The following is a 23,163-nucleotide window of genomic DNA, read 5'->3' as shown; positions in this document are numbered from 1 at the left end:
TTAGCTATTATAAATGAAATGACATGTCCTGAAAATGTAATTGTGTAGTAGTGTAATAACATCAAAATTAAATCAGCTTTTCAAATGAATTATTTGATCTCAAAATGAGTTATGAACTATACTGTCACATGCTGCTTATCCCGGAGAACACATCAGAATGGTGTAATGGTTTAATTGAACTTTACTGATCAGTCAAAAGATAACATGTATCATTTGTGGTAAAAACAGTATACACAAATTTGAAAAAGTCCCATTCATTTCAAAAATTGAACATGCTTTAAACACAAAACATGTTTGTATTAAAGTGCTTTATACATTTACCTTACATGTGCTACACAAATCCATACTTGCATACACAGAAAACAGTAAAACCCAACTACAACACAAGATTTAACCCATAAGAATACAATGAAAAGGGTAAACTGTCAAAGAGACAAAATCAATTGTTTGCAAGGAAAGAATAATTTTAACATCATTTAAAAATATTATTTCAGCCAATGTGACATTTTTACCAACTTGAGGGAATAATTTGTGTTTGTATATATTAAAATGCTTGAATGTTTAGGAGAAACACACAAAATAACTTTTTTATTTGAACAGGCCATCAAATGTGTGTGCAAATGTGAGCAGTTTTAACAAATAACGGTTTTAATGAAGTTTTTATTTCCCACACACACACACACACACACACACACACACACACACACACACACTTCATCATCTTTCTTCAGAGGTCCACCTCCAATGTGGTTGATTTGATATAAATAAAATACATGTACTTTAAAAGGATGTCAAATGTGTGTTTCTGCTGTCTGTCTCTAGCTGTGGTTTTCCTGAACAAGCCTAAAGTGCAAAATGACACTTCAGTCGATGTAGTGAGACACACAAGCATCTTCTTTGATTCTGAACAGTCTAAGTACTCTTCACTCTTCAGTACATCATCATGGCTGGACGCATGTTTTTTGTCATCTTCATGTGTAAGTTAAACCTCTTATAGATTTTCTAATTATTTATGTAGACTGTTATAAACAGGTGTGCAGGTTCACACTTGCAAACATGACATTAATATGTAACATCAGCCTTTATGTATCAGCATGTTAAACCACAACACACGATTATATTAACTACTTTTTATTGACTGGTAATTTTATGTTATATGTCCTCTTATTGCCAGAGTTGCTGATTTGTGCTGTTTATTTGTAAACTTATTTTGGAACTTCAATGTAGAGTCAAAATAATTTGACCATTGTAACAAATAAAGTCAAATTTCTCAATCTTTACTCTCACCTCTGATTGACAGAATTACACGTTGAGTGTTTAAATCTTTCTATATTTTGTTTAAAGTTGTTAAAGAATTATTATATATAGATATATATACATACTTTTTAACACGTATTTCCTACAGATTCCTTTCACAGGATTCATGTACAAGGTCAGTCTCTGTTATCTGTCCAGCCGTGCTGTTATCTCTGTATGGAAAATTTATTATAGTCTGTAATTAATTTGACTATTTCTACAGAGTACCTGTTTGTACAGTACATTGTTCATTACTTCCGCTACATTATATCACATTTTCTCAATTGGAATCATAGATAGACTCTAATGCAATTATTCAATATAACATTTTATTTACCTCCAAATTTCCAGCTGTTCTTCCACCAACACTGACAGTGAATCCATCAGTGATCACAGAGACAGACTCAGTCACACTGAACTGTCAGACTCCATCATCTGTTTCTATGTCTGAGTGTTATTTCCGCACTGTAAGAGGAGGACCTGCCAAAAGGTTCTCTTGTCTGCAGAAACTGACAGGAACCGAACTGCTGAAGATTACAAATCAAAGTTCACCTGCTGAGGTTAAAGTGACATGTTTTTACCTTTACGTGTCTTCATCTCCTGACAGTGACGTGTCCTCCATCATCATTCGAAGTGAGTAAACACTGCTACTATGGAGTATTATTTTAAAATCTTGCTATAGTATCAACACACAGGGTTAGTGAGGTCCAGATTTTCAATTTTTTAAATAGAGCCTATTTATGGAAATTTATACCAAAATAACACGGTCCTCCCACTAGAAATGTTTTAGCAATTAACACTTCATTTCCTGCATTCTGGTGAAATTTTCTGCACCAATGTCTGCATTTTCTGGTGGAAATGTTTTTATTCATGTAAATTCAGGCGGCAGGTGACAATACAAAATATAAATATAATGTAATATTATGCAGTAAGGCTCTCAGGCATTTTGTAATTGCTTTCAGATATGTATTCTCCTGTAGATCAACATTTTTTATTTAATATCATCTCTGCTGAGTCAGCACACATGCAGGCATGATTTAGTCTTCCCTCGCCTTTGTTTTGTTTCAGAGAACGGAAAATTCGGCCAAGAAGTCAAGAAGTTGTTAAATTTCCTGAGCGGTGCATGCATTTTATAAGCAGTAGTATTTGTTTTTCTAGCTTAGGTTACTTTTTTTTGGCAAACATTTTCTGCACCATTTTATGGCATTTGTCTTTATTTATATGGCAACACAAAATTCAGGTGGCTCGTGACAATTCAAAATATAAAAATATAATGGAATATAATGCAGTAATCAGTAGCTTTTTTGCTGCTTAAGTTACTTTCTTGGACAATGCACATTTGTTTCTTATATTTTAATTGCATTGCATGTTTTCTTATTGTGCAAATAGGCTAAAACTTTCTAAAGGCATTTTCATTTGTCTTTTAACATTTCTTGTTGCAAGGTAATTTTCAAAACATTTTTTACAAATGCTTTTGAAAGTGATGGGGACAGAATCAGCCATTTCAAAAAGTGGTGGATGTCTCCATCCTCCCCAGTGGAGATGATACCCTTTGGGCTAAATATATCTGAAATGTAGCCTATAACTGTCATCACATAGCCTACTGTTGGAATTACATGTGCGGACTAATTAATGGGCACTATTGTTACTATTTGACAACAGTAAAAATACAGCAGGTTAGTGAATTCAGAGGATGCATTGGTTGATATTACAGCCTACTAATATGACATCAGCAGCTGTTTGCACTCATTTTGTAATGATTGTAGGAGCTAGGCTGCTGTCAGTCATTTAAACGTTTCCACAGCTATATCCTGGGACATTTAAGCAGCAAAAAAAAAATTAAAAAATGAAGTTAAGAAATTGACAGGACAGATAGAGGAAACTCTACAGAGGAAACAGAATTGAACTTTTAGCCTGTGAAATGTTTAGATGCTCTAATGGATCTCAGAATTGATCAGGAGGATGGCTGCTGATACTCCAGACAGTTTCACTGTATGAACCTGGAGTGTGTGTGAGACCTTTTGGATGTGTGGAAAACACAACATATTATTATTAACATTAGATCCTGATAATCCTGTCAGCTTGTCGGGAGATTTTAATATTAAGTTAGGCTGCTGTGCCTCGTGCATAAATGCGCACAGCGTCTCTCTTCATGGGGAGTTTCTTCACCCTATTAAATTCGCTATTTATCGCCCATAACTCTGCCCGAAAACAGTGGTGCTCTCAGTTATTGCGCACACAGCATTTCCACGTGCTTCCTGTGTTTCCCCTAGTCTGGTCAGTGATGGGGAAACAGTTTTTCAGCTTGAAATGAGGGTTACAACAAAGTAATCAGCTGCGCCCTCATGGTCCTAAAGCCTTCATTAATTTGAGCTTGTTGTCAACTGTTTTTATTGGAGTTTTTTTTTTAATATGCTGTAGCCTACATATAGGCTAATTACAGATGTCCAGACCTCGGTGACCTCATTGCTGGTTATATGGCCATGTCAGCACAAACAGCTCACAACATGGGATCAAGTCTTCCGAGGAAGCGTTAGACGGTTTTCAATGAGCATCAGATTGAATCATTTGTAATACATCTAAAACATACAGCCTCATCCTCTACTGTTATAAATGTATGTAGAATTATTTGAAATTAATTCAATCTGTAGTCCAACATGTGCTTATATTCTCAGCATCTCTTCTGCCTAAACTGACTGTGAATCCACCGATAATCACAGAGACAGAGTCAGTCACAATGAACTGTCAGACTCCATCGTCTGTTTCTGAGTCTCAGTGTTTTTTCTACACGTTAAGTGGAGGAACTGTCAGTGACTCCTCTTGTCTGAAGATACTGACAGGAACTGAGCTGCTGAAGATGGCAAATCAGAGTTCACCTGCTGAGGTTAAAGTGTTGTGTTTTTACACTGTAAAGCTTGGAGAGTTAGATTCTCCATCTCTACACAGTGACACATCCTCCATCACCATACACAGTGAGTGACTGTTTCTCCTATCTGATAGTAACATGTTATGATACAGTATCAGCACAAGAAAAGTGGTGTGTTTAAGATTTTAATTTGTAAATAAAGGAAGAAAGATTTTAACAACCTCCAATTAAAATGCTACCCGTAGGTGAAGGAGATACAGATATGCTTTTTGTTTTTGTATTTTATTTGTTAAACAAGATGTGTGTGGTGTTGGACATTGTCAGCACTGTTTGAAATCACTACCCCATACTTACTGCCCAGCTTACAGTCTACTTGATAGCAGGATAGAGCATTATATTTAACGAATTTCCAACATTCAACATATTTGCAGGTCAAACACCACAGTTGACTCTTCAGCATTTTCCTGGTGACCATGTTCTCTTTGCTTGCTCTCTGCCTGGATCTGCTAATCACGATACGAGATGTAACCTGTACTTTGGAGAAGCAAGTCATCCAGTCATAACAACCACCATCGGGAGGAAAAGAGACCCAAAAACCAATCAGTGGTTCTGCCAGTTTACTGTCACAATTGATGATTTGCTGAGTCGTCTTCGTTTACTTCAACAAAGTGATGCCAGCTGTGATTACAGTTTGGGAAGTGAACCCAACTCTTTGTCTCCTCGTAGTGATGGATACAGCTTGATTGGTGAGTCAGAGACCTGAACACACACACTACAATGGTGACATCTGAATAAAAATATAGTTTATTAGTGTACTCACTGTATGGGCTACTTATACAACATATAAAAAATACAAATGCACAGATAAGCAGGCTGTCCCATGCAGTTTTCGACCTAAATGTTTACCTATTTATATTTGTTTTCTACATATTTATAATTTATTGTATTTATTTTTTAAAAGTTTATGGGGTCTTTGTCTTTGTACTCACCAGCTCTGACTGTTGTAGATATTGTAGAAAGAGAGTCAACCACGAGACAGACAAAGTCAACATTTTTTGTGACCACAGGTAGGACCTTTTATACATTAAGGTATTGTCATACCTACCTACCTATTGTCATTGCAGACTTAAGTGATGGTTGCTAATTGGTTACTCTGACAGTGTGCGATGGGTATTCAGTTGCTTATGTACATGAATGTAGTTGCTTGCAGATGAAGTCAACATAAATGTTATTATGTTTTTGTGTCTTCAAGAAACACATACATATCCAACGAAGGTTGAAATCAAGGGCAACTGGACTTGGTTTAAGCCTGTTTTCACAAAGGTCCATTTAGGGTATCCACAGGCTGTAAGTGCCCCCTTCAGGTGGTTCTGTTCCTTCTCTCTGGCTTGGGCGCTTGTTGGTATGTTTTCCGCTCTGTGGTGCAGTGTTTGTGAAAACAGCCACAAGATCCATGAAGAACAAAACTACAGGGGAGGAGGAAAAGAAGGTCAAACGCAACAACATTATGATTCCATATGTGTCTGGAGTATCAGAGAAACTCAGGAGGATTTTCAACAAACATAACATCCCTGTGTTTTTTAAACCCAAGAACACACTAATACAGATGCTGGTACACCCCAAAGACCGCACACCCAGACACAAGAAAAGCAATCTAGTGTATGCGGTCCAATGCAGTGAGGAATGCACAGACCTGTATATTGGGGAGACTAAACAACCACTACACAAACGCATGGCTCAACACAGAAGGGCCAACTCCTCAGGTCAAGACTCAGCAGTCTACTTACATCTGAAGGACAGAGGACACTCGTTTGAGGACCACGAGGTGCACATTTTAGACAGAGAAGATGGATGGTTTGAAAGAGGTGTCAAGGAAGCCATCTACACCAGGGTCGAGAAGCCGTCATTGAACAGGGGAGGGGGTCTACTCCACCACTTATCCCCCACTTACAATGCTGTCTTTTCATCACTTCCCAGGAAACTCAACAAACGTAACCCATTGGCCTCAGGTGAAGATACCAACGATGGTCGTTCAGTCTTGGCCACCGGTAGTCTTAACGACTGTAACGACTGTCGTCACAGCAACAAGGAACACTAACGAACCAGCGGTATCGATGACCCGGGCCAACGACCCCACTGAGGTTAAATAGCTGAGTTTCCCTGCCAGTCAGTCAGAACTGAAGAAGTCCTTTGGATGAGGGACGAAACGTCTTCCAGTATCTTCAACCAAGTCCAGTTGCCCTTGATTTCAACCTTCGTTGGATAACTATGACCTGGATGACTGAGAATCTTCATAGACATCGAAACACATACATGTTTCAGTGTATTCAGTATTTTGAAATATACTTCTGTTGATTCACCAGGTTGGACTGTTGGTACGCCAAGTAACACTGGTGGTTCCACTTCTACTTCTCTAACACCAGAGAAACCAACATTAGGTGACGGAATTATTCTGTTTTTCAGTGATTCACACTGACTCATCAGAAAATGAATGAATTACAAAAGTAATTAACCGCAGATTTAAGTGATGGTTGCTAATTGGTTACTCTGACAGTGTAAGATGGATATTCAGTTGCTTATGTACATGAATGTAGTTGCTTACAAATGAAGTCAACATAAATGTTATTATATTTTTGTGTCTTCAAGAAACAGACTCTAGGATGACTCCATTGAATCTGGAATCTGGAGGTATATGGAAAATGTGGATAAGGATTTTATAGTTTATAGTAGTTGCAGCTTGTTGTGGATTAACTGTGGGTGTCTTGCTGGTTTCTGCAATTCTGTGGAACAAAAGAAGAGCTGGTGAGAACTATATTGACTTGTTTGTCTAATAAAGTCAGAATCTGCTTTTTCATATGGATGTTTACACACATAATGTTTAAATTTAAATTATTACACTTAAAGTGTAGAATTTCATGACAAAAATCTTTCCATCATTTTTGAAAATGTTGTTTCAAATGATTAAATATACAGTATCTAAGGTCTTGAAGTTGCATTTTCACAATCATTGCATCTTAAGAGTTACTTAAAACTACCAACAAAGCTACTATCAGCAGAGACACTAGTCAAGGAATAGGCCATTTATAACAAATGTTTAAATATTTAGATTTAGCAAAAAGTTTGTTCTTTTAGAAGGAGCTCTTGAAGATTCCAACACCATTACATTTCAGTAAAATCAACCTAAAATACCTACAATATAGCACATAGAGAGGAGGTTGGTTAAATGATCTGCAGTAGCAAATGTCATTGGCATGAGAGTATCAGCAGAACCTCAGTGAGAAGTTTCGGGTTATAACGGCTGCAATTATAGCCACACCGCTGGTGACAGATCCAGAAGCATGATTGAAACAGGTGATGCCAGTCAGCGAATCCAAGCTGCATTAAGATGGTCCACAGAGTCGTCCTGTACTCATATTCTGGTTTGGATCTTAAAAGCCATTTGCAGTTTCCAGAAAACATTCCACCCAACTTTATATTTTTTTCAGTTGAGTTCACTTCACTCATGTCTACGAAAATAAATATATATTTTTACTCACCAGCTCTGACTATTAGCAGGCCTCGTGCTTCCTCTCTGGTAACACCTGTAGAACTAACACCAGGTAACAAAATAACAGAAACATTATATCAAGTGTGACGTTAGTTAATTACAAATTATACATGTATCAGTGTATTCAGTAGTTTGAAATATACTTCTGTTGATTCACCAGGTTGGACTGTTGGTACGCCAAGTAATACTGGTGGTTCCACTTCTACTTCTCTAACACCAGAAAAACCAACATCAGGTGACATGATTATTCTGTGTATGCTCAGTGATTTACTCTGACTCATCAGAAAATGTTGATTATACAATATATTCACGTTTGTAAAAAGTGATTACTCTGAATTTCAGTCCAAGTGCAGACTGAAGCAATGGTTGATTGGTTACTCTGAAAGTGTGAGATGATGTGCAGTCGCTTATGCGTATGTGAAGTTAGCCTTCCTAGTGTGCAGATGTTAGCCTGCATTGTTCAAGTAAAATCAAATTGTTATCAGCATATGACATCGCTGTGCTGCTTAATATCTGTACTCCTAGTACAAAACAAGACAACATTAAGGTTAATGTGTTTTTGTGCCTTGAAGAAACAGACTCTTCACTACTGATGGTTAAAATACTGTAGTTATGGACAGTACATGTCTTCCTGCTTGTTGATGTTGTGAGTAGCAGTACTGACACATGTTTATGTATATGTTGTTTCAAAGCAGAAAAGTGGATATGGAAGTTTGTAGTAGTTGCAGCTGGTTGTGGAGTAATTGTGGGCATCATCTTGTTGGTTTCTGCAGTTCTCTGGAACAAAAGAAGAGTTGGTGAGAACTATGTTGACATGTTTCTCTGATAAAGTCAAAAGTGTAGAATTTCATGAAAAAAATATTTCAATCATTTTTTCATCTAATTATTAAATGTACGGTACATAAGCTCTAGAGCTCTTGCATTTTCACAACAATTGCATCTTAAGATTTACTGTAGAGGGTTTAATAACTACCAAAAAAGCTGCTGTTATCACAGACACTAGTCAAGGAATTGGCCATTTATAGGAAATGTTTATATTGGCTAGTTAGATTTAGGATCTTAGATAAGATTTAGATTAAAAGGGTTGTGCTCTAAGAGGGGGCTTTTAAAGAATCCAACATCATTACATTTCAGTTAAAATACCTAAAATATACTGCGTACAGATGAGGTTGGTGAAAGGAGCAGCAGCATCACACGTTAAAACCAACAGCCTGCATAAAGCAAATGTGGACCTGCATCTCAAACTGAAAGTAAACCACATGTGTGGTAAAGCACCACTGCGCTGAGACAAAAATAATCTTCTTTGCTTGACTCTGACACTGTTGAGCAAAATATTGTTTAAGAAGAGATGGTATAGACTTATTATTTTGTTTTGGCTTACAGATTAGCTTGAAAGTGTAATACTGTCCAAGATACACACAATTATGACAATCATATCTTGGCCATCAAATTATTGAATACTGTCAGCTGGACTGAAGACTTATTTTTATTCAGAGAAACATATTATTTGATATACAGAGTGTGCAAAAAAAACTCTTAAGAAACAATCATCTTACTGTGTGTCTTTTTCTAGCAGGTTCTGAGGAAGTGAAAAAGCAAGAGCCTCAAAATGAGAATGTGAGTGAATGAGGGACCATACATTTAACACAGTTGTCAAATATATTAATATATGTTACACTTGTTTTTTTCTTTTCCCAGTCTGACACATACCATTTGTACTGCACCATCTCTGAGGAGCCAGTTGTTTTATCCCTGAAGGGTATAGTGTACAGCACCACACAGCCACACTGAAACACGTACTGTTTTATACTGTAAAGTGAAAGAGAAAGCAGACAGCCTAAAGAACTGTTGGAAATGTAAATTGCTTTAAACTTGACTAGTTACTGTAATTGCTTTGTCATGTGATTTCTGTTTAATGTTGATCTTATTTTTTGTAACTGGATATAGACTTCTGTGACTATGCACTATAAATAATAATCTACATGCATTTACAACTTACTTCTACTGCAGATACACTGTTTATTTTTCATATCATCAAGATTATCATCATCGGTGTGTGACTGTCCTCTATGTAGGGTCTAGGTGTGTCCCTGACTAAGGATTTATGTAGTTGGATACGAATTGTTAAGGAATGCCTATAGGTGACTAATCATCGAATCATGCGGTGTCTTAAGCCCTCCAAAATAATAAAAAGAAAAACAATAATTAGATTTAGCATGGATGCTGTTAGGCCTATTTTAGGGGGGCTGAATATTTTATGTATTCTAGGCTATACATGAGCATATACCCACAGAGATATACACACATGGAAATATAATAAAATTAAAGTAATCATAATACGTGCATTCATACAGTAATCGTTACTCCAAATCAGAAAAAAGTGATTTAGTGCCATGTGTAAAAGGCCTGCTATAAACAGCAGTGCTATAGAAAAAAAAGGCTATTCAAAATGCTACTGCAAGCAGGTAACAGATATTACCTTTCTAAACCAACAGCTAGGCCTGAAACATCTGCATCAGTGCCTGTTTTATTGAGGCAAGATCACAACATCCTGACAGACACAAATCGAATTGCTGTGTAATGTTCCAATAAAATAAAGCCATACAAATAGCATAAAGAGTAGCAGCACATAAAAGCACAAGTGCTATATCTAAGTTTGGAAACACTGATTGTAGTTTCTGTCCTCTTATAAGTTGCAGAAGTGACCTTGCTGAGGTGTCTTCATTTCTTTAAAAAATTCTCTGATTTGTCCAATTTCGTCACAAAATCGTCCACCAGATCACCTGCATATTTCTTCTGGAGATTAGCCTCTTGTGTATGAAGTTCTTGTACGGAGATAGATGGAATGTTGTTCAAAAATAAAAATGTCTGCTGAATACCTTTGTAGGAGTATTACCTTTGTTCTGCAACAAGTTGATGTATGACAGGGATAAAAACAGATGCTTTGAACTTGTCTCGGCCTGATTGCTCACACTCCAGTTCAGCAGATTCATCTGCCTGTTTTTTGTTTTTTCTGTGCCTCTGTGTGTCCGCTTTGTGGTGTTACTTGGGACAAAGTTGGAGACATGTTTTTTAATTCAATCTCAAAGTTGTCAAAATCTTCACGTAGGCTGGCCACATAATCCCCCAATGAGCTGATCAAATAAACAGCATTACATAAATTGCCTGTAACTGCCTGTAGAGCCATACTTGTCTTGTGAAAACATTGCAGGATTTTGTTCCACATTTACACAGTAAGGCACTCTCTAGTTTTTCCATTTTCGCGTCCTGCCTTCATCCCTAGCATTAAGTTTTTGGTTTGAGTCATCACCTAACTTTTGCAGTGACTTTTGAATTGAGTTTGTTGCTAGCGCGTGTCCTGACCAACTAGTACCTGAAAGACTTTTCAAAGTCTCTCTTCTGTGGTTGTCATTAGGCTCTAAACCTGCTTTAATTGTCTGGCTGTGGGATGTGGATTTAAAGGGAAATTCCTCTGTCTCAAGGGAGCAGTTAGCACTGTTTAGACCCACTAAACTGACCCTTCGCTAAGCCCCACCCCCCTTAGTTACTGGTGCTAAGTCCGACTGTCGGTGCTGCCACTGTCTATTACTGCACTCCCCGGAGAAATATTGTCAAATCTTTTGGAAAAAGCAATCTCAGAAAGAAGCAGATACAGTAGTTTTGCAGTTGCATTATACATTTGTATTCAGGCTGTCAAACTGATGTGAAAAAAATTAAAGATAGAAGCTAAAACACTGGAGTGGTGGTGGCGCGCATAGATAAGATACTTGTCTTTCACGTTGGAGACCTGGGTTCAATTCCCCCTTGTGAGACATACAGGCATTCAATGTACATAAAGTTGTTACTGTGATGTAGAGACAGAGGTCAATTAAAATTTCAAGACTTTATGGATGAAAGATATTTTTGTTACAGATTAATAACTCACCACTCTGAAACTCTTGCTCCAGCCAAGCTGATCAGCAACATGTACAGCTGAAAATCATATATGCTTCTCATTGACCCGCCCTTCTCTGCTTCTGATTGGCTAGTAGTCCTTAACAAAGATCAGTTAAGAGACAAGATGTATCACTCCATAGCTAAAACGAAGCCTCAACACAGGGTGAAAAGAGGAGCTGCAGCAATGTGCAGTATGAAAAAAAAAAGGTGTTTTTTGAAAATTAAACCATGTAAACCTGTTCTGGTACAACCCCTAAATAATTTGATCAGATTTTGAACCTGAAAATGAGCATAATACCACCTCTTTAGGGATCAACACTGTTCCTGTACAGCTGGGTAGGCCTCTATTCATTATTACAATCATTAAAAAGCAGAACAGTAGGGCTTTATTGCATTACATTCAGTAGGAAGTTAACTAGCGTTCTCTAACTAACATTACATTAGGAACAATCACAGCTGACATTTCTCTGTTTTTTTTAGGTTTTGGATAGAGAATATAAACCGTACTTCTCAGATCAACCTCTCTGGGTAGCGACTGTAACTATTACAAGTTCCCCAGGAACAGTGTTTGACCATATCTTAGAAAAATACGGCCAAAAAAAAGCTAGAAAACGACTTTTTGCATTAGACTCAATGGAGTGCATCCATGAAAGTGTCGGACCTCAGTTAGAGCGAGTCCTATACTGTGCTGTGATTGGCCAGCTGTGTATTCAGGGCGTGGCTCACTTATCCACACTACTGGGTTTTCGAATTAAAACGGAGAAATTTTGCGGCAAAAACGAAGACCTAAAACATAGAAGTTTGGAAACGCTGCTGACCCTGTTTTGCATTTCAAAACTCCACTGTCACCTCACAGCAAGAAGGTCGTGGGTTCAAACCCCGGCCTTTCTGTGTGGAGTTTGCATGTTCTCCCTGTGGGTTCTCTCCGGGTGCTCCGGCTTCCTCCCACCATCCAAAGACATGCGGACTAGGCTGATTGGTGACCCTAAATTGTCCTTAGGTGTGAGTTTGAGCGTGAGTGGTTGTTCGTCTATGTGTGGCCCTGCGATGGACTGGCGACCTGTCCAGGGTGTACCCTGCCTTGCTCCCGATGTCAGCTGGGATTGGCTCCAGCTCCCCCGCGACCCTGTACGCAGGATAAGCGATTGACGATGGATGGATGGATGAACAGGGCAAAACAGAGAACTTTTGAAACGATGACGCAGCTCACGTTCATCTCTCTGATTGGGTTATAAGTCATGCAAAGCAGAAACACAATGCCACTGACCGGGTTTTTGACATGGTATTTTTATTAAAATATTGTGTACCGTGCAAATAACACTTATCTGCCTACACTTGTACTGTGCATGTTGCCGTTTACTTTGCAACGACTCCCTCTGTTTTCTGCCGCCACACTCCCGTGTTACATTCAGTAACAGTCCCAGCTCGTTATTGGTGCATGCAAAAAAAAAAAAACTTCTTTGTCTGTATTCATTTATTTAGTCTGTATTCAAATCTTCTGTAACTAGGAATAGACCATCTGCTTCCTGTTTACGCTGGCCTGCACATGCCCAGTGTACCTAAACGTCATTTTAATGTAGACGGAGATTAACTCCAAAACCCATCTAAAATGCTGGTGTGGACGTAGATCATATTCGTTTTAATTCTGTTTGTAAACTAAAATGGAGTAGTGTAGAAGTATCAGTTGAGTGTGTTTGCAGCACACGGTAACACTCAACCAATGGGTTAATTTGTTTAATGCGTTTTTGCAGGCCACTGTAAATTCCAGACATGTTGGCTGCAATATCTTAGCACTGGCCTCTGCAGTTATTGATCAATGACCATGTTTTGTAAAACACCACGAACAGACTGGTAAAGTGACTCTGACTCAGAAACTTCAGAAAACACTCTGTAATGCAGCAATCAGATGACACATATCACAAAATGAATGTGATCATCATTCAATCAATTCTAAACATGTTGTTGATGAGAGGTATGATGGTGTTCCCCAGCCAGCATTGCTATTCTTTTCTATATGCATTTTCAAAAATGGACCAAACTCACTGATAGCTTCCAGCACACCCATAAAGTTCCCATTATCTGGTTGGCCAAAAACATCACTGCGGCCACCGAAAGGTAGTATTTGCTCTACTAAGAACTTTACCACCTCAACCCTCTTTAAAATCTCAGTCCAATATTCACATTCACTGTCAAATATTTTGTTTTGTTCTAAATTTATAAACCCAGCTTCAGCACAGCATATAACATAAGCGACCATGGCCTATCTGTGACTCTCTGATCCTTCATGTTCTGCCAAGCATGCGGCAACTTAAGATCACAGTCCCCCAGTAATGCACATGCGAAACAAAACATAGTGCCTTTTGAAGGGGAATAAAGCAACTATTCGCTTGGCACAGTTTCACCATTTGCCAATTTCCTTTTAAACAGGGTTTTGGAAAAGTACCTTTTGGTTGTGTTGTCTCTCTGAGGCAGAGACATCTGTGTCTTTGTTCTGATAAATTTCAGGCCTATTTTAAGTGCTTATATGCTCATCAATTTTATCCAAGCATGCAGGATCCAAGCTATATATAGGGGGATTTGTGGACTCTTGTTCCCTCTCTGTAACAACAGGTGAGACCGTCACGGAGGGATTTGTAGCTGCTGGTATATGGCTACTTCCCGGGGTGTTGATGGTGGTACAACATACTAGTGTTTCGGGTGGTTGAAGTGTTGGACCCTCTGTCTCAAACTCCTTATCTGAGTCACAAGATTGTGAGACATGGTTGTGTTCCCGATTGGGTGGTGTCTTTGCCATTGGTAGAGCTAGCTTATAGCCTAAAAGTTCACGTAATGTGCATAATTGGCCATGTGCATGTGCGCCGGAGTCCGTTGCACCTCTCTCATGTCTCATACTGTCTGCGGAACCCGTAACTAGCTCAGGTGAAACCACTTCTGTGATGGAACTCCTTTACTGAGGCTGTGTTCAAAACGGGTAAAAAAGCTATCTCAGAAGGTGTCTAACAGGGCAGCGAGGCATCGAGTGCTGGTTGAAACGGTATTTCGTACATTCTCTCAGACAAGGCTATAAAACGACATCCTTCTTGCACCTTCACTCTTTCCCTTACCATACATTCATCTTTACTGTAACATACACTCACCTAAAGGAATATTAGGAACACCATACTAATACTGTGTTTGACCCCCTTTCGCCTTCAGAACTGCCTTAATTCTACGTAGCATTGATTCAACAAGGTGCTGAAAGCATTCTTTAGAAATGTTGGCCCATATTGATAGGATAGCATCTTGCAGTTGATGGAGATTTGTGGGATGCACATCCAGGGCACGAAGCTCCCGTTCCACCACATCCCAAAGATGCTCTATTGGGTTGAGATCTGGTGACTGTGGGGGCCATTTTAGTACAGTGAACTCATTGTCATGTTCAAGAAACCAGTTTGAAATGATTCAAGCTTTGTGACATGGTGCATTATCCTGCTAGAAGTAGCCATCAGAGGATGGGTACATGGTGGCCATAAAGGGATGGACATGGTCAGAAACAACGCTCAGGTAGGCCGTGGCATTTAAGCGATGCCCAATTGGCACTAAGGGGCCTAAAGTGTGCCAAGAAAACATCCCTCACACCATAACACCACCACCACCAGCCTGCACAGTGGTAACAAGGCATGATGGATCCATGTTCTCATTCTGTTTACGCCAAAATCTGACTCTACCATCTGAATGTCTCAACAGAAATCGAGACTCATCAGACCAGGCAACATATTTCCAGTCTTCAACTGTCCAATTTTGGTGAGCTCTTGCAAATTGTAGCCTCTTTTTCCTATTTGTAGTGGAGATGAGTGGTACCGGGTCTTCTGCTGTTGTAGCCCATCCGCCTCAAGGTTGTGCGTGTTGTGGCTTCACAAATGCTTTGCTGCATACCTCGGTTGTAACGAGTGGTTATTTCAGTCAAAGTTGCTCTTCTATCAGCTCGAATCAGTTGGCCCATTCTCCTCTGACCTCTAGCATCAACAAGGCCTTTTCGCCCACAGGACTGCCGCATACTGGATGTTTTTCCCTTTTCACACCGTTCTTTGTAAACCCTAGAAATGGTTGTGCGTGAAAATCCCAGTAACTGAGCAGATTGTGAAATACTCAGACCGGCCTGTCTGGCACCAACAAGCATGCCACGCTAAAAATTGCTTAAATCACCTTTCTTTCCCATTCTAACATTCAGTTTGGAGTTCAGGAGATTGTCTTGACCAGGACCACACCCCTAAATGCATTGAAGCAACTGCCATGTGATTGGTTGATTAGATAATTGCATTAATGAGAAACTGAACAGGTGTTCCTAATAATCCTTTAGGTGAGTGTATATACATTCAGAATCTTCATTAAGCCTTTAAATGACATGTTGTTGTGGTGTGGTCCTTGCTAGTAAACACTGATGATATGCGTCTGTCCTCCTAGATGATCCTCAGAATATTTCACAAGGATCTTTAGTGATGTTGTTCCAGGGCTCAAAGGTGCTGCTGTAGGTCGTCAATGACTCCGCTCCATACAGCAGGGTGGGGAGGACCACGGCTTTGTAGACCAAGAGTTGTGTTTGGTCTGAGTCTGGCATATGCTCCACTAGCACAGCTCAGGCAATGGTTTACCTCAGAGTCTATTGTCAGCTTTGGAGGAGAGGAGGCTGCCAAGGTAGGGGAAGTGGTCAAAATATTCAAGAGGAATGTGGTTCACGTTTTGAACTATGGGCTGGGTTGATGACTGATTGGGTGTAGGTTGATGTAGGACCTGGGTCTTTTTGGTCTAAATGGCTACACCCAGGGCTCTGAATGCTTCAGCAAAGGCATTCAGCATGCCCCAGAGGTCTTCTGCAGTGTGCTGCGATGGCATTGTCATCTGTTCCATGATGGTAATACAATATATAAAACATATAATAATACCATGCAAAGAATTGCTTTGTGTTTGTCTTTATATTCTGTATAAAATACATGAATATGTCTTTTGTTTTTTCAGTTAATAGTTCTACACAAATTGGCATCACAACCACATTGCCACACACACAAAATAATGACTTACATTTTGTCATCAAAATGAAGTCCCCACAATGTAACTGTGTAAATTGATTTATGTTCCCATGACATAAGTAATACACGCTCACATGTGCATAACCAACACTGCCACCAGGAAAATTGCTCTCCCCGTCTCCACACACACAACCCAGCAGAACTAAACATTAAGGCCATTGCACACATGGCAACCTCAATAGCACAGGACATGACACACTCACTCAATCACCATCTTACCCTGCTGCTCTGAGATGCAGGAGGGCTCACTTTGGGAAAAGCCTGATCCCCTCAGCCATAACCACCTTAAATAAAAGGCCTCGCTGAACTGACCTCAGAGTGCACTGCTGTCTGTCATTGTATGTTGTAACTGTGTGCTGTTGTTATCTGATGTGTAAAGTCAGACACACACACACACACACACACATACAAGGAAATGAGACAAGGGGTAAATGAAGGAAGGAAAATATTTCTTTGTATTTATTCATCAGCTTTCTCAAACATGTGGTGAAGGGTATGTGGTCACTTTGACAAATTATGGCTGGATATATCAATATAACAATCTGTGATCTTCTTCTTCTTCATGCATCTTTTGTCTGAAATGTCTTCTGCTTTAAAACAAGGAGAAACTGGCAGAATAAAACAAGTTCAAATTGTCCATTGTCTCTCATGTATTTTACATGATCCATATTATTACTGACATTAAAGAGAATTATGCTACAAAATAAATGTATGATGATGGCACAGTTAAGTTTTTTTTTAAACAATTTACTGCCAAAAATAGAGACCGTTCTACGTTCTTTTCACATGACAAAAGTGCATTTTACATTCTGCAGGCTTTTACATTAGCCTTAATTTTCCCCCTCACAATACACAAAACAAACTCAATATATATCTGATGTCCTACTATCATCCTTTGTTTTACATTTTATACTTGGACAAGAAACACCTGTACTTCTAGGCATTTGTTTTTACTGTTGACATACTATATTTCTCTCTCTTATTTAATTTCAGCACACATTCATGACAATATGGCAAACAGTCAGTGGCGTGATCTGCAATACTCAAAGTCACCAAGCACTCCCATTATTCTCACTTTCTTTTGCTGCATCACATCATCTGTGTTTTCTGCAATAATGGATGTGAGTCTCAGTGCTACAGATAAAGATTTATTCTTAGTAGAGCGCTGCCTTTTGCAGAGGTATGAGCAAATTCACTTCTGATTGGCAATGTTCTCTGTGTGTTCGTATGCATCTTCTTGTTGATTTAGTCCTTACTGATGTCCTGCTGCTAATGGTCACCTGCTGATGGTTGCTGCTATCATAGGGAGCAGAGCTGCTGTTAGAGGACTGGACAGGCGTGTTGCCGAACCACATTCCATGGCATTTTCCTGCAGAAGACAGTCATTAAATTAAAGATATGTTAAATATTACTGTAACAGGGCAGATACACTTGTTTTATCTGGGAAAGACTGCAGTGGATGCTGACAGATATTAACTGTTGTTGTTGAACAAGTTTTGTCTTATTTTTCGTAGTTAAAATAATTTCGATTGATCATGATGACATAGTACTCACAAAGGTGAACACAGAGATCGGGGAACTCAGCAGCATCGCTACAACAAAGTTCAAAGGGGCAAGTAACGTGAGCGGACAGACGATCAGACTAACAGTTTAGCCAAATTATCTAAACCAGTTTATTTTATTTTAACTGATTGAGCGCAATATTATTATTACCATTTTTTTTTCTCTGAGTGGGTGAGAATTCACTTTACGCCATTTATATCTACATAACCACGGGTCTCCCTTCCATGGATGTCGCCACGTGGCATCGTCATGTTTCTACAGTTGCTGAAAACGGACAAACAGCGTTACAGAGCGCGTTTCGTCACTACATTTTTCTTGTTCTACTTCTGGTAGAATTCAGGCAGTGCAGACACTCATCACTACCTTGAATACGTCAGGCAGGTCAGCAGCTGTTCCACACACCCGCCCAGGTGGTGGCAGTATGCAGTTGGTTTGCCACCCACAATTAAACGCAAAAGAAGAAGATGGTCAGCAGCAGACTTCAAAAAAGGAAATTTATGGCGGGATGTTTACAATAAAACTCCACCATGTTTGGTTTGTTTATGATGTGCAAATTTGGAGGTTGTCAAGGAAGATAATCCAGTGTCAGTGAGGGAAGATCCGGTCCTGGTCCGCCCCCTAGTGGATTCAGGTTTAATCCTCCAGGTACACACAAAGCTGTTTGAGTCGCTGACACCTGTCTAGGCCTACACATTGTTAAAATGCAAGTATATCCAGGGCTTAAGGTGCAAGACTTGCAACCCAAGGGTTGAGTGTTTCATTCAAGTGGGAAGCTTCCGGTCAGCGATTTGAAGTGAACGCGAAGTCCCTTGAACCTGCATTTTATCGTACAGCCAGCAGGGGGTGACTCTTCTGGTTGCAAAAGAAGTCCGTCTCCATTAGAAATAATGGTGAAATTACCCTACTTTTCACCTCAATAATTACCTCAGTAAACATTTTCTCTGGTGAGTACATTTGTTAGGATTGTTGTTCACTAAACAAAGTTATCAGCTCTGTTAAAATGACAGTTAACATGAATTACAGATGCACCTAGCTAAGCAAGCTAGCTAGCACCGCACATGGCCGTTAGCTCAACTGTCTTGTCCAAATACGGTCACGTCCGGTGCCGCTGGTTACAAATACTCAACATGGCGGCGCTCTATCAGCCAAAGCAGAGGCTTCAAAACCGCAGTCCACAAACCAACGGGTGACATCACGATGACTATGTCCATTTCTTATATACAGTCTATGGTTTCATCCCAACTCGGAACAATTTTTTTTTCTCTCTTCAGCAATGGATTCTGCAGCAAATGTTCCTCAAATCACGGCATGTGCTGCACTGTTTTTGTTTCGGTGTTTGATTCACATCCATCAACCTACGGTCACTTTTTCATATACCCCAGTATCTCCAGGCAGAGGACATTTAGGGGAATTACGTTTCCTGACGACTCATTCAGAGGTGTGCCAAGCAGGCTACAGACTTTTAATGTCGTTCAGAATTTTTCAAAGTAAAAGCTCAGTTCAACTCCAAATACAGCATATCAGTGAACAAGCTTCTCATGGTTTATTTTGTAGGCTAAACAACTAAAGAGCAAGTAATCATGTGAGTAATTGTTGCTGTCATGACTGAGATCTATTTCATCATCGCATCATATTTAGATTTTTTGTCACTATCAAAGCACCATAATCTGGCAGCGGGCTAGAAATTATTGTTGACGGGCAGTATTGGCGAGGATATATAATCACAGAGAGAATTAGTTTGTTTCCCTTGTTAATGCATAAACTTTATCTATTATGTGGTTTATAATGGACTGTGGTGCAGAAACTTTTTCACATTCTTGGCTTACATTTTCCATGTTATCTGTCAGTGGCCAAGTCACACTAAAATATGGTTTTACTGAATAATTAAGTAAATATAATTTCTTAATAAATATACCTAAAGAAACCTCATTTCTTGACTGGCCACTCTTTGCTGTCTCAGAAGAGACTGTACTGTGTCAGCCACCATAGCTGTCCTACGCTCTTTGAAAGGTTAGGGGGCAGGGGTAGACTGGACAGATGGTTGCAATTCACAACCCTCACCACTAGATGCCACTAAAGTAGACAACTTGCTCCATGATTGATATTATGTCTCATAGACTGATCTGCAGAATTTATAGAGTTCCTTGTGAAATTTATATGTTCCTGAAAAACTTTGTTTCATTACAAGTGATTAGGATGAAGCTGAGATTTGACCCTAATAATTAGCAAGTCTGACGTAAACAAAAACAGACCTTGATTTAGTTACTAGTCTAACTCTCAAGACAGTGACTGTACAGTATAATATAATTAAAGAAATTACTTAGCATTCGGGAAACAGCCTTACTCGCTTTCTTGCCCAGGGTTTGTACGGTAAATATGGAGTGAACATCTAGCCTGTCTCTGTCCAAAGGTATAAATATCAGCCTGTTAGCACTTCTTGTGTGTTTAATTTATATAAAACCCAACATGAAAAAACATCAACTTGCGTTATTATGAGTGATTATGTGCTGGACTATTTCTTGGCCTGGATCACTGACTTGCTGTCACCATCTGGTTGTCAAAGTGGAGACACCAGGAAGTCACTGCGCCTGGCCAGGAAATACTCATGTAAACCAGACTCTTTGTTCTTTTGATCAAGAATCATCTTCACTCTATAAATGTACATGAAGACACACACACACATACACACACACACACACACACACACACACACACAGACAAACACACACTCTCATACCTCAGGGTGGAAAGGATGACATGATTCAGGCTTCTTTCTGTCCTTCTGAAACTTCAGTCTGTCACATTTTAGTGACTCGTTGTGTTCAGAGGCGTCAAGGGCGTAAATGAATGAACAGAACTGCAGAGCTTCACCAACATACACACAGGTCATTTAGCCTGATGCGAAACGAAACATTTAAGTGGATCAAACACACATATTAAGAGGAAATAAAATAATTCTCAAACTCAGTAACTCATAAATATTCTTATGATCTAACTAATCATGAGCTGAAATGAAAATGCTTTCAGAAAAAGTTTCCACATGTCAAACATCTGTGTTTCATCTAGAAAGGATATACATGATCTCGATTGGATCCATGGTTACTGGAGGCGCACTGCTGCAGTCACACTTATTTTCCACAACAACCATGAAGAGGTTGCTGCTGGGAATCTGCTGTATGACAAAAGACCTGTAGCACAAGCAGAGACAGAAACTAGAATTAAAATGTTGGAATATGAACAGTAGCAGACTGAACACCTACTGTTTAACAAGGATAGTTATTGTTAGCAAAGGGGGTGATTATTTAATGATTCACTGTGTAACTATTTTAAGTTGGCCTAAAGCAGTACCTCATACAGCCATCACAGTCAATGTTGCCTGTTGTTTCTTTGATGGTGCGTTCAGAGACAAACGCAGGGTATTCGGTATCACATGGCACCATCATTGTTTTCCCCCGAGATCTCTGAGCTGTACGTGACACAAAGCAAGTTTAACTGAACTGCAGAAGTTGACAAAACATCATAGGGAAGGTTTCGACTTCTCCTTCTCATACTTTCTCACACATTTACCTTTCTCTCTCTCTCTCTCTCTCTCTCTCTCTCTCTCTCTCTCTCACCCACATACACACACACACACACGCACACACACACACACACAATAATCATTGTTACGCCTACAGTTACCTTTAACAGATAGATCGATATTCCACCAGCTGTAAAGGTTAAATTCTAGCAAAAAACTTGAGAAAAAAACAAAAGAACATCACATTAAAACAAATGTTCCAATGACAGAAATGTGAATTTATTAAGCATTACCACAAGAATACACACATACAAGTAAGCTAGTCCTAAGAGTAGCTAATGTCTATAAAATGATATAAATAGTTAATGAAGACATGGATTTTAAACACATTTACTAAAAATAATAAGTATTAATAACTATTAACCAATGTATCTTGGTACTGGTGACATGTTTAGTTATGAACTAATATTAGTACATAGTTAATAGGATGTAGACCAATATGTAAATGTGTTTATGGCTGAGTTATTAAACTGATGAAAGAAGTAGAGAAGTATTTAAATGTTCATCTAATATTATTAATATACCTTTATTATAAAGAGGTATCACATTGTGTACATTGTATCATAAATTTTATAATAATTAGAGTATATATGATTTTTGTGTTATTCTTACATTACAAGCTCAGTCAGGAGCCACTTAATGACAGAGAAGGGCTGAAAGAGAGAGAAAAGCATAAGGTGTCAGAATCTGTGTGCAAAAATGAAATAATGTTAAAGGTTGTTTAATGTCAGCGTTCACTGTGAGACTGCTCTGTACTCAGGTTTCACAAGTGTGCAAACAGGGTTCACCACAAACCCAGAGAGAGCTATCTAGATCTATGCTGGTGATTTTAACTTTGGTCATATAAATATAGATGTGCTGCAGTGTACCACATATGATAAAATGATTGTCTCTAATGTTTCTGTCTGTGTATCTACCAGCTGATGTTCTGTCTTGCACACTTACGTCTGCCAAAGTGCGCGCACTGTCGCTGCTCCCAGCATACTCTTTGCAAAGGGCCTGATAGTCATACAGTGTGATCCTGCGATGCAAGCAGAGCAGCAGAGGTTGTAATGACATAAAATATGACACGCGTAACAAAATACTTTTAAATGTTTTCAGAGAAATGTTATATTGTGTCTCTGACCTTTTGAAGGAACCCATCTGGAGAAGTTTGTTCATAACAGCACCTTCCACCTCTCCAAAGAAGAGCCCTGTCTGAGAGAGAAGTTGTGTCAAAGCACCCAGGCACATAGCTTAGCACACACAGTACTAAGTACTAAGTAAATTTTAATTAAAGATTTTTCAAGCTTAAAAATTTCACTGACAA

The 23,163-nt window shown here is 39.0% G+C and overlaps 2 protein-coding genes and 1 long non-coding RNA gene across 10 annotated transcripts in view; 1 reads left to right on the top strand and 2 right to left on the bottom strand.

Annotated features, from left to right (window-relative positions):
- Positions 1–8,468, top strand: part of LOC119886589 (flocculation protein FLO11-like) — a 59,188-nt gene extending 50,720 nt beyond the window's left edge. For 4 of the 5 annotated variants that reach the window (XM_038697418.1, XM_038697419.1, XM_038697422.1 and 1 more), the window contains 6 exons: positions 1,648–1,929; positions 3,972–4,268; positions 4,594–4,908; positions 5,155–5,229; positions 6,526–6,600; positions 6,815–7,858. In XM_038697418.1, the coding sequence (XP_038553346.1) occupies positions 1,648–1,929; positions 3,972–4,268; positions 4,594–4,908; positions 5,155–5,229; positions 6,526–6,600; positions 6,815–6,882 (1,112 nt within the window). In that variant the 3' untranslated portion in view covers positions 6,883–7,858. The other variant, XR_005441518.1, reaches the window with a different exon arrangement.
- LOC119886592 lies at positions 6,645–9,519 on the bottom strand. 3 transcript variants are annotated; one of them, XR_005441520.1, is made up of 6 exons: positions 9,420–9,519; positions 9,266–9,288; positions 8,374–8,486; positions 7,853–7,919; positions 7,699–7,751; positions 6,645–6,942 (listed from the first exon to the last, which is right to left on the bottom strand). It is a non-coding gene; the product is annotated as an uncharacterized LOC119886592 (long non-coding RNA). The 3 variants fall into 3 exon arrangements; XR_005441519.1 differs by having other exon boundaries at positions 7,853–8,486; XR_005441521.1 differs by having other exon boundaries at positions 7,867–8,486.
- A 7,620-nt stretch (positions 9,520–17,139) lies between these two features.
- LOC119886958 (voltage-dependent calcium channel subunit alpha-2/delta-3-like) overlaps positions 17,140–23,163 on the bottom strand; it is a 40,277-nt gene continuing 34,253 nt past the window's right edge. For both annotated transcript variants that reach the window (XM_038697970.1, XM_038697971.1), the window contains 7 exons: positions 22,981–23,051; positions 22,800–22,875; positions 22,467–22,507; positions 21,956–22,011; positions 21,623–21,740; positions 21,012–21,462; positions 17,140–18,080 (listed from right to left, as the gene is read on the bottom strand). In XM_038697970.1, coding sequence (XP_038553898.1) covers positions 21,333–21,462; positions 21,623–21,740; positions 21,956–22,011; positions 22,467–22,507; positions 22,800–22,875; positions 22,981–23,051 — 492 coding nt within the window. In that variant the 3' untranslated portion in view covers positions 17,140–18,080; positions 21,012–21,332. The remainder of the gene's footprint in view (positions 18,081–21,011; positions 21,463–21,622; positions 21,741–21,955; positions 22,012–22,466; positions 22,508–22,799; positions 22,876–22,980; positions 23,052–23,163) is intronic.

Source organism: Micropterus salmoides, unplaced genomic scaffold, assembly GCF_014851395.1.
Source record: "Micropterus salmoides isolate LMB-PRFRI ecotype aquatic unplaced genomic scaffold, ASM1485139v1 Ms_hic_scaffold_4, whole genome shotgun sequence".
NCBI classification, from domain to species: domain Eukaryota; kingdom Metazoa; phylum Chordata; class Actinopteri; order Centrarchiformes; family Centrarchidae; genus Micropterus; species Micropterus salmoides.
This window is presented reverse-complemented; position numbering and strand designations above follow the sequence as displayed.